The 12,082-nt window shown below is 38.4% G+C and overlaps 2 protein-coding genes across 2 annotated transcripts in view; one reads left to right on the forward strand and one right to left on the reverse strand.

The window, feature by feature from the left end:
- The first annotated feature begins 2,543 nt into the window (after positions 1–2,543).
- On the forward strand, positions 2,544–3,044 carry LOC148939515 (protein CFDP2-like). Its single transcript, XM_089106898.1, has one exon. It carries the CDS (start codon positions 2,544–2,546, stop codon positions 3,042–3,044), a length of 501 nt encoding a protein of 166 aa, XP_088963024.1.
- Positions 3,045–7,051: 4,007 nt separating this feature from the next.
- The window catches only part of Nprl2 (Nitrogen permease regulator-like 2), a 62,935-nt gene continuing 57,904 nt past the window's right edge, over positions 7,052–12,082 (reverse strand). The window contains exon 9 of the mRNA XM_089106595.1: positions 7,052–7,390. Within this exon, the coding sequence (XP_088962721.1) occupies positions 7,364–7,390 (27 nt within the window). The 3' untranslated portion in view covers positions 7,052–7,363. The remainder of the gene's footprint in view (positions 7,391–12,082) is intronic.

Consider the following 12,082-nt stretch of genomic DNA (forward strand, 5'->3'; position numbering starts at 1 on the left):
TAGGTTTGACGCATAAAATTGAGGGTAGACTCGGCAAACCCGTACGGGTTTGTCTTGTGATGAGTTGTCTGCAGTGATAGCATTAAAGGTCGGAACACAGCACAACTTACAATATCCGCAGTAAAAAAGTAACATACTATACATACTGTACACATAAAAAACATACATACTGTAAAAAACATACTGTATTAACCTTAACTTTGCGTACCCGGTTTATTAAAAACGAATTTCTAAAGCTGAATCTATATGAATTCGCGTGGTAGCGTATTATCAGTCTTATTTAAAGGTGGCCCAAAAACAAGGGCTCCAAGTTTCTGTGCTCTGCATTTCTTAGTTTCGAGTCAGAATTAAACTAAATTCTGTAAAATTACACATTTTTAGAGACATTTTTAGATTGCTAATTGTATGTTCTATTTTATGGTTAAGGTCACGATTGTGACAATTCACTCCCACCACTCTGATGGTTTCAAACGTAACCCTGAACTATATATAAAACTAACATGAAATACAAATGAAAACCATTAGATCCCTTATTTTATACTTCTTTTCAATATAATTAGTCCTTACCCCGACAATGCACCCACCCCCTAATGCACACATATATATCCAAAAAATATATTCGTTTGTTGTCCTTTCCGTTGTTTGATCCGTTGTTGCCCTGTTTAGACTCGAGATATCCAGTTTAGTCACAGTGATTTTGCTGAACATATAGGCTAATCAGGGGAGGGGATGGAGTGAATTTACCCAAATAAGACTTTAAGCCTACAAAGAGCAGAAAATTAGCAGGCCAAAAATGTCTCTCGTTTTGTTTCAGCTTGTCTCCAACTGGAGAGCTGCCATTCTGCAAATTTTCCCTAAATTCTGACTATAATTAGTTCATTGTGACAAAATTTGGGAATTTACAGGCTTCTCTTTTTAGTGCTAGAGCACATGTTTGAAATGGCCCCAATTCAGTTCCGTGCATTGCCTTGCGCATAGCAGACAGTTGTCGATGCTTTTCTTGCATAACGACCAAAGAACCGCTATGATCGATGACTCAACCTTGCAAGGATCCTTGCCTTACAGAGGTCGGAGGAGCATGACGGTCCCAAGTCCGTAAAATGAGGAGGGTTGGGCGATAGGCTTGCAGCCTATCCCCATAAAACTCCATATTGCAAAAGAAACATCGATGATAGCCTCGGATACCCCACTACACTTTTCAACGACGACCCCAGCACGCCAACGGACACGATTTATGACAGCGAAAACTGTGACAAAATTTGGATTCTGGAATGTAAGGACACTAAACCAGCTGACAAAACCCGAACAAGTACTCAGAGAGATGAAAAAGTATAAGCTAGATCTCCTTGCTCTGAGCGAAGTCAGGCGGATTGGATCTGAACATGAACAACTAGGAGATGGTCACTCGCTAATTTACAGCGGAAATGAATCCCGGCACCAGGCAGGAGTTGGGATAATGCTGTATGACCAGACCACCAAAGTTCTAGTTGAATGGAAGCCAGTCATTGAAAGGTTCTTACTTGCAAGATTTGTAACCACCCATCTGCTCCTACGAATGATGCAGACGATACTGATAAGGAGTCATTCTACCAAGCTCTTCAGTCATTGGCATCAGAAGTACCATCACATGACCTTCTTTGTGTGGTCGGGGACTTCAATGCAAAGGTTTGAGCAGAAAGAGACTACTGTCCGCAAGTCCTAGGGAGACATTGTCTTGGTGAAATGAACGAAAACAGAGAGTGCTAGAGCACATGTTTGAAATGGCCCCAATTCAGTTCTGTGCATTGCCTTGCGCATAGCAGACAGTTGTCGATGCTTTTCTTGCATAACGACCAAAGAACCGCTATGATCGATGACTCAACCTTGCAAGGATCCTTGCCTTACAGAGGTCGGAGGAGCATGACGGTCCCAAGTCCGTAAAATGAGGAGGGTTGGGCGATAGGCTTGCAGCCTATCCCCATAAAACTCCATATTGCAAAAGAAACATCGATGATAGCCTCGGATACCCCACTACACTTTTCGACGACGACCCCAGCACGCCAACGGACACGATTTATGACAACGAAAACTATGACAAAATTTGGATTCTGGAATGTAAGGACACTAAACCAGCTGACAAAACCCGAACAAGTACTCAGAGAGATGAAAAAGTATAAGCTAGATCTCCTTGCTCTGAGCGAAGTCAGGTGGATTGGATCTGAACATGAACAACTAGGAGATGGTCACTCGCTAATTTACAGCGGAAATGAATCCCGGCACCAGGCAGGAGTTGGGATAATGCTGTATGACCAGACCACCAAAGTTCTAGTTGAATGGAAGCCAGTCATTGAAAGGTTCTTACTTGCAAGATTTGTAACCACCCATCTGCTCCTACGAATGATGCAGACGATACTGATAAGGAGTCATTCTACCAAGCTCTTCAGTCATTGGCATCAGAAGTACCATCAAATGACCTTCTTTGTGTGGTCGGGGACTTCAATGCAAAGGTTTGAGCAGAAAGAGACTACTGTCCGCAAGTCCTAGGGAGACATTGTCTTGGTGAAATGAACGAAAACAGAGCCCTCCTGGTAGATTATGCTCTGAGTAATGATCTTATGGTAAGCACAACTCAATTTAAACATAAAACCATCCACAAACAGTCATGGATCTCGCCAGACGGCAGGACGAAGAACCAAATAGATCATCTCCTAATCTCAAGGAGATGGCGGACAAGTCTTCTGGACGTACTTGGTTTCAGAGGGGCAGATGCCCAGTCGGATCAAATCCTGATGGTGGCAAAATTGAAAGTCAAGCTGAAAGTGCACAAAAATGCAGAATCGAATTCTGCGAAGCTTTATGATGTAGATAAGTTACATGACCGAGAAACCCGAAGAAACTTTTGTATGGAGTTGAAGAACACATTCGCTTTGCTTGAAATAGAAAACTGCACAGACAGTCCGGAAACAGCATGGCTAAAAATGAAGACAACATGCAATCAAGTTGCTAAGGATGTGCTCGGATATAAGAAGAAACCGAAGGAAAGATGGATATCACAAGAAACTTGAAAACTAATCGATGAGAGCAATGACCTGAGACAGCAAATTCTCTCTGCTGGCGGCGACAGACCTTCGGTCTTCGCAAATTTCCTGTATAGAATAAAGGATAAAGAAATCAAAAAGTCGGTAAAAGCTGACAAGCGGAGATGTGTAGAAGAGAAGGCCAGACTAGTAGAGGAAGCAGCTAGAAAAGGAGGCTCCAAAGTACTTTACAGGTTCACAAATGAAATGCGAGGAAAGTTGCCCAGCAGATCGATCTAAGTCAAAGATGAGAGCTGGAATGTTCTCAACGAAACCGAGAGAATTGACGAGAGGTGGGTATCCCACTTCAAAAAAGTTTTAAATAGGCCGAGACCAACTGAACGAGAAAGCATCCTTTCTACGCTATTTCTTAACCTGACAATTGAGGATAATCCCCCAACATCTGCTGAAATGCTTGTTGCAGTGAAGAAACTCAAGAATGGAAGACCACTTGGTGAAGACTGCATAACTTCGGAAATGATCAAAGCATCAGTGAGGACATGCCTCTCAGTGTGGATAACACTGATCGCAACAGTCTAGCAGTCCGAAAATTTCCCTGGCGTCTGGACCAAAGGGATAATTGTTAAGATATTTAAGAATGGTGATGCACTTATCTGCGATAACTGGCGAAAGGTTGAAGTGCTTGTAATACTCGAGCGCCTGAAAAAAGCACTCGATCCGTATCTGAGAGAAGAGCAACATGACTTTCGTACAGGTAAATCTTGTTCAGACCTCAAATTCACGCTCAGGATTCTGATAGAAGAAGCAAATGGGCGGTGCAACAAGATATACATGCTCTTCATTGATTTTGAAAAGGCCTTTGATTCTATGGATCATGACACACTCTGGGAAATTCTACAGTATTATGGTGTTCCGAAAAAATAATAAGTTTGATCATGGCCTTGTACGAAAATACGGAATGTTGCGTAAAGACAGATAACGGAACAACTATATACTTCAAAATGATGTCAGGAGTGCGACTGGCCTTGGAGTAACAGTCGGAAATAAAATCCTCTCGGACCTCAACTTTGCGGATGATGTGGCCCTTGTGGAAAGGTAAAGCAGCGGCTCCAGGAGCTCCTTTACAAAGTGAGCATTAAAGCAGATAAAGTCGGCCTAAACATCAACATAGACAAGACTAAATCAATCGCAACATCAGGCCCGCCGATCGAGCTGCTGTAAAAAATAAGCGAACAAGTCCATGAATTTAAGTACATCGGAAGCTGGGTCTATTACACAGGAGAGGTGCAAAATGAGGTCAAGAGAAGAATTGGCGTGGAAAACGCTGCTTTCAACAAACTTATGCCAGCATGGAAATCAAAGAAGTACTCGCTTGTGGCCCTTGTGGAAAGGACAAAGCAGCGACTCCGGGAGCTCCTTTACAAAGTGAGCGTTAAAGCGGATAAATTCGGCCTAAACATCAACATAGACTAAATCAATGGCAACATCAGGCCCGCCGGTCGAGCTTCTGTAAAAAATACGCGAACAAGTCCATGAATTTAAGTACCTCGGAAGGTGGGTCGATTACACAGGAGAGGTGCAAAATGAGGTCAAGAGAAGAATTGGCATGGCAAACGCTGCTTCCAACAAACTTAAGCCAGTATAGAAATCAAAGAAGTACTCGCTTACACTAAAGCTGCAACTCCTTAATAGCAACATTTTGTACGTGCTATTGTATGCTGATGAGTGCTGTAAACTAGATGTTAGGACAGAGAGAACACTCGAAGCTTTGGAAAATATGTGCTTGAGACGCATGCTGAGTATCAATTGGTGTCAAAAAGTCAGCAAGATCGAGGTTCGCAGAGGAACTGGCCAGCCGCGTTTATTGAAGCGATTAAGAAGAAGAGATGAAGCTATCTTGGCCACGTCCTTCAGATGGAGGACTCCAGAATCTCGTGCCAGGTTCAACAATGGCAGCCGCGTGGGCATCGACAGACGGGAAGACTGAGAAACACGCTCAGACACATCACCTCAACACCAGTGGGAGGATGTACTCGCCGCAGCGCCAATACGTGACGTTTGCAGAGGCTTCGTCGATGCTCTCTGCGTCACACAGATGGCTCAGGAGGACCTAAGTACTAAGTTCTAAGTAAATCCTGCAATCTATAAGTGACTCCTCGTGAGTGATTTACACTTGAAAGGGCCCAAATAATAATTATGGAGGGATTAGGTCTAAGAAACTGATTGCCCACACAAAACCGGCAAAATGCATCTAGCCTGAACCATAATTTCATTATGAGTGACCATTGTTAGCAATTTTTTACATGTATCCCAAGTTACACGAAAAATTGATTCAGCTCATAAACCTAACATCTTTGATACTTTCGGACCGAATTCGTCACCCCTTGATCTGTTCAACTATACCCTTTCTGGCCTTTGAAAGTGGCCTAAATTGCTTTTGTTGGCTGCATTGATATTCACCAGGGTCCCATTCTTCTAAAAGCACTCTATCTATTCCTGAAATCTGCTTTTAAATAAGAAATCAATGATTTCTGAATTATTTTTAAAAACAATAGGAGACATATTTTGATGTTAAGTGCTGAACATTTTCTACATTGTATCAAAGGATTTTAGAAAAACCTTTACAGAGGAAATGCAAGTTTGTCTCTGAGAAAAAACAACGAAAACCAAGGTGATTTAGCGTCCTCCAGGAAAATTACTACCGTATTAGAACAGTATGCATATTTAAGTTATTTTTGTTTAAACTAATTTATATTCTGCATACAAACCTAGCAAAAACTATTTTATTCTTTTTAAAAATGAATCTAAAAACAAAAGAATCTACTGGCTTTCAACGAATTTCAGATCTGTTGTTAGCATTTTTAAAAATTGATCATCAACATAATTCTTGCACCATAATGCCTTTTTATTCAATATTGGAACAAAATTTATTAAAAACAGCTGAAATCCGTACCAACCCAAAAAGTGTCAAAGTCTCCCCTCTCCTCACTTGCTTTTACTCTCCTCAATACGAGTATACTCGTATATTGCTTTTTTTATTTAATAACAAGTCGGGTGCATGTCTCTTGTTTCGATCACTCTCAGTAGTATAGCAGGTTGCGGTTTTTAGGAAGTGAATTTTATTATGATGGGTGTTAGTCGGTTAAAATGTTGAACCTTGGTGTGTTTCTTTTTTTTTGTCTTTTTGTTCTTTTGTCTTTTTTGATTTACTATCTATAGTTACATTTTCGTCCTGAGCTTTGTTCGTAGACTGTATTCTGTGTTGCTATGGCCCGCAGGCTTTTTGCAATAAATCTTATCTATAAATAACGATCTTTTTTGTGGATATAAACCTAGTCCTTCTTTGTTTTTGTCTCAGCTCAAATTCTAAATCGAACAAAAAAGTGAGTTTCTTAAGTAGTATAGGCCTAATAACTTAACAATGTCATACCGTCATACCATAACACAATATGATCTATTTTCTATTTTGACAAACAGGATTCCTCACCAAAATAGTTAAGCTTCTTATTCAATAACCCCCTATAAGAACTTTCTCTTTCTGGATTTTAAAACTCCTTTCGCTACATGCCCTTCAAACAATACCTCTAATATTTTGAAATTCCATCATCGTACGGCTGTTCGCACCTGATAATTAATCTGATTATGCGATATTCTGGGTTTATAATTCCACTGTGAGTGTGAGCCTTTATGAAGTGTCTGCCCTGTGTAAAAATATTTTTTTAAAAGGATGTATAACATAATATTCATATTTGAGCAGCACCTCTGAAAGTTAAAGTACCAAAAACAGTGAAAATGAAATCTGATTGTTTGAATAGAAAAGAATTTTATTTTTAAAATTTCTATCACAGCATGGTTGCCGAATTTGAATTTTACATTCAAAAAAGCACTATATATATATATATGCATATATATATATATATATATATATATATATATATATATATATATATATATATATATATATATATATATATATATATATGACAACCGTCGACTGAAGGTAAATGACAACCGTCGACTTGCAGCATTTGAAACTAAGTGCCTCCGCCGCATCGGCGGGATCACTTACCTTGATAGAATCTCAAATTTCGAACTTTTCGAGCGCCTTAAAGTACAACAAACAATTCTCATGAAGATCCAGCTCCAGAAACTTCGATGGCTCGGTCACGTACAACGGATGAGTCGGTCCCGTCTCCCAAAAATCACCTTCGAAGGCCAAATTCACGGTTCTCGTCCTCGTGGTCGTCCCCCAAAAAGGTGGAAGGAAAACTTTGCACCTCACCGCCTCTCGGACCTTCTTCACCTAGCAAAAGACCGTGAAGCATACAGAAGGCACATCCACGCCGTTATGAAGAAAGAGGCCCCAAGACGACCTTCAAGGACGGATGGGACTTAAGTAAGTAAGTAAGTATATATATATATATATATATATATATATATATATATACATATACATATATATATATATATATATATATATATATATATATATATTTCATCAAAAGAACGTGACGTTCATGTCAAACATAATTCAGTATAAAAAAAACACATAAAAAAAGTCAACACTTAGTTAAAAAGTCAAAAATAAAAATAAATAGAAAACAATAAAATTAATGAAAATACATTAAAAATATGATGAGTCAAAACCTAGGGCACTTATCAAAAATATGACACGTGCAAACTTATACAACTATGTATATCTTAAAACAGGGAAAAATCAGGAATTCCTTTTTTTAATTTTCCATTGGCAGTTATGCTTTTGGCAGCTTTAGCAGCTACGAGGGCCAAATTAAAAGAAAGGAACAAGGGGTGAAAAACTAGAGAAAAATCGCAAGGTTCTTGAAAACGAGAGGTGACCTACAAGGAAAAACACAGTTAAAAATCAATCTAATGCCTCTATAATTAGCATGTTGAGCCTTATCACCCGTCTTATAAAAAGGCTTTATAAAGGCCTTTTCTTTAAAGGCCCGAGTTTTCCTAAAACGACTAGGTTTTTCCTTTTTTTTCGAAATTTACCACAATATCAGCACTGATGCCTTATTATTTTTTAATCTTTTTCGTACTGTTTCTTACTCCTCACAAAATAAATCTTCTTTCACTTCAAAGTGAATGAATTCATTCTTCGCAGTGCGTGAATGCGAAAAAACAAATGCTGGTAGCATTTCCATGATTTTAGAAATGTTACAAATATTACATAAAGATGTTTCAGATATTAAGTGCTCACTGAAAACCATAGAATCTGATATGGAGATTATAAAACAATCAATCGATCACCTTGGTTCGCGGTTATTGAAGCTACCGCAAGCAAAACTAATGATGAAGTGGGTAAACTGACTGATAAGACGCATGCGCAAAAGATCATAATAAATGAACGTTGTACTCAAGTTGTCCTGTTAAAGAACCAGTCGATGTTGGTCCAAAATACGGATAAGAAGAATAACGTTCTGTTTTGGAATGTTAAGACTGGACCGAGTGCAGATGCTGAAAGCACTGTCAAACGTGTTCTAGTTGATGGGCTCGGGATTCCTGCTTCGGATATTCTATCTTTTTCTGTTGTTCAAGTTACGGACAATTTCGTGAAGATTAAAACTGCGGTATATCAAGGCCGATTTGCTATTATGAGTAACGCAAAGAAACTGAAAGGAAAAGACTTAGGTTTTAGCAAACCCGTTTTTGTGAGTGATGACGTAAGCAAGGAATTTAGATTGATTAGGAGGGAACTGCTTGAGAAAAGGAAGATTTTGATTGGAAGGGGGATCCAATGTTGGGTGCCTCCGGTGGTTCCTCCGGTATTGTGTATTCGTGAAAACGGGGAAGTTAAAAAAATGGGATGGTATGAAGCTATGAAATCTATGTGTTAATGTTGTTGTTTTTTCTCTCTTTATATCTTTTTTTTTGTATATTTATTTATGTAAGAAGGATCTTTTTTTTGGAAGAGTTGTGTATGGTGTAAAGAGAGATGATTTTTTAAGTAATTTAATATTTTTTTTCTTGTATATGATGGAGTTATGCATATTTGGCTAGTAGCCATTAGTTATATGAGTTTAGAGTGATTTGGATGTGGCCTTTTATAAGGATATAACTGTTTTTTTGTTTTTGTTTTATTTTATTTAATTTTGTTTTTTGTTTGTTTCAGTTATTTGTGTTTTTGGTGCCTGGTCATGGCCCCATTATTTCCTCGGACCTTGATGGTAGAATGAAAATTTGGGGTAAGTTAAATGGTTTAGTTTCTCTCGCTTCGTTCTCTTACCCTTTTGCGTTCTCTTTGATGTTTGGTAATGGTTGAGATAAATTTGAATAGATTGGGGGAACTTGAGAGTCGTCGTGTTGATTTTTCGCAGATGAGCGAGGGTATCATGAATGAAGACCAGGTTTGAGGGTGGAATGAATGTCGAGTGTGCTGATTCAAAATACGTGTGCCTGAATGAATGGAAAGTTATGCAGGAGCTGAAAATGTATGGTATGTGTTGCCGTGGTTTAAATAGTGCGTTTAATTATATTAATGAAGTTTCATCTAAGCTGGAACCTGATGTAATGGCTTTGACAGAAACTTGGCTGAAAGACCATAACTCTTCATTATTGGATATACCAGGTTATAGGTTGTTTCTTCGGAATCGAGGGGAAAGACAGCATGGTGGCCTTGCAATTTATGTGAAAAATGGATATAATGTTAAGCCAAGGCCGGATATTGCAGAATATCGAGAAATGATTTTTGAATCAATGGTGTTAGAGGTTTCATTGTCTGGGCGGAAGCTATTTCTTGTTGTTGTTTATAGGCCCCCTTCAGGAAATGTGGATGAGTTTTTGAACCTGATGGATAATATATTGGATAAAATACCAGATTCGCGAGTGCCTTGCTTTTTAAGTGGTGATTTTAATATTGACTTGCTACCTATAACTCATATTTTCTACCAAGCTTAAAGCTTTTTCACTAATATTCCTAGCTGAGTTTCTACCTTTCCTCCTAACTTTCTTCCGTTACATCACAAACTATTTTCCTAAAACTATTCCATCCATCTTCATCCATCCTATTTCACTATTTCATCCATTATTGTCAGATTTTAAACTCTCTTTCATTTTCCACTGCTCCTCTAAATTATTACGCTAGAGTCTACAAATGTCACAACTTTCCAGAACGTAATTACGCTTCTTAAATTTTAGCTTTAGAATAACTCAAGACACTACTAGATGGTGATCTTTCAAACAGTTCGTGATAATGAACTGTAAGTAAGGAGCGACCCGGCTCAATAGTAACCGAAACTCTAAAGAACGAAATTTTGATACCAGTAGCAACATCAAAAGAATCGAATTCTTATGCTGATTTGAAATATATAAGTTCCATCAAGTTAAGTCTTACCCATCAAAAGTTACGAGCCTGAAAACATTTGCATTATTTTCGAAGATAATGGGAAATACACCCTAAAATGGGAAGAATCTCAATGAAAATCAAATAATCGAATCCAGTGAAACGGTAAACCCTACTGTAGAGGTATCGAGGTTCCATACGCAAAAATGTAGAATTTTGTATTTTTCGCCAGAAGAAAGATCACGGATGCGTGTTTATTTGTTGTTTTTTTCCTAAGGGTGATCGTATCGACCCATTAGTCCTATAATATCGTGAAAGAGCTCATTCGAGCGGAAATTAAAAGTTCTAATGGCCCTTTTAAGTGACCAAAAAATTGGAGGGTAACTTGGCCCCCTCCCACGCTCATTTTTCCCGAAGTCACCCGAACAAAATTTTGAGATGGCTATTTTTTTCAGCATAGTCGAAAATTTAATAAATATGTCTCTGAGGATGACTTAATCCCCCACAGTTCCCGGGGGAAGGGCTGCAAGTTATGAGCTTTGCCCATTGTTCACATAGTATTGGTTATTGGGAAGTATACATACGTTTTCAGAATGGATTTTTTTATGGTGGGTGGGAGGGGGTTACGTGGGAGGACCTTTCTATGGAGGATGTTTTCTTGGGGGGTATGGACATTTCTATGAAGGGTGCACCGGATTTCCCAGCATTATTTAAAAAACGATCAGAAATTAAATAAAAAAAAGAAGTTTTTTCAACTAAAAGTAAGGAATAACATTAAAACTTAAAACGAACAGAAATTATTACGTATATGAAGGCGTTCACCCCCTAGTCAATACCTCGCTCTTCACGCTAGTTTTTTAAGTACTTTCAAAAGAGCTATCTATTCTAATTAAACGGCCTTTGTGATTCAGGGGTTTTTGATTCGAACAAAATTAGAACTTAAGCGTAAAGAGCGAGGTATTGACTAGGGGTCGAGCCCCTTCATATGCGGAATGATTTCCGTTCGTTTAAGTTTTAATGTTGCTCCTTACTTTTAGTTGAAAAAACTTGTTTTTTTTTATTTAATACTTTAAATATCAGTAAGAGTATTCCTACATACACTAGTGTCTTCCTGTCAGTTTTCAATTCACAATAGCATGATCAATAACGTTGGTCGTCTTACATTGACCTACGGGCCGCTTTATGTCCATTTTTATCATATTGGTTCTTTACAGGTTATTTTTCATAGACAATTACAACAGTCTATAGCTGTTGCTATTTTCCTTCCCTACACTAAATTTACCCAGGCTAGGTTACCATCTATCCCTATTTTCTACCAAACTGGGTCTTAAAATTCTCCAATAAAAAAGACCATACTTTTACCAATGACCTTGTCTATTTGTTCCTATAGCTGTATCTAATATTCAGCCGAGTTACTACTGTATGTGTCAGTTGGTCACACATGGGTATAAACCACTGTTACTAATACCTTGCACTTCTTGGTCATAAAATCAGCAACAAGAATTCTATTATTAATACCTTCCTAACCTAAGCAAGACTTGGCAGCTTTCTTATTCATTATGAGCATTACTCCCTGTCTATGTGCCATATCCTTCCTGTCTGAAAAATTCTGCATTATCTAGTTTCTTGTTTCCTAGCCCTGGGAGACGAATTTCTGAAACTCCTACCAACAGTTCCAGACGTCTGAATTCGTCAGTCAAAATTTCAATCCGATAGTTATATTTTAACGTTATAAGTTTCCATTTTGCGATTTCCATAT

Source organism: Artemia sp. Qi Xiang Cuo, chromosome 21 (genome assembly GCF_049724085.1).
Source record: "Artemia sp. Qi Xiang Cuo chromosome 21, ASM4972408v1, whole genome shotgun sequence".
Lineage (NCBI taxonomy): Eukaryota > Metazoa > Arthropoda > Branchiopoda > Anostraca > Artemiidae > Artemia > Artemia sp. Qi Xiang Cuo.

What these genes read in the sequence shown, in the direction of transcription:
- LOC148939515 (XM_089106898.1), top strand. Translation starts at nt 2,544, where the DNA reads ATGAACGAAAACAGAGCCCTCCTGGTAGATTATGCTCTGAGTAATGAT.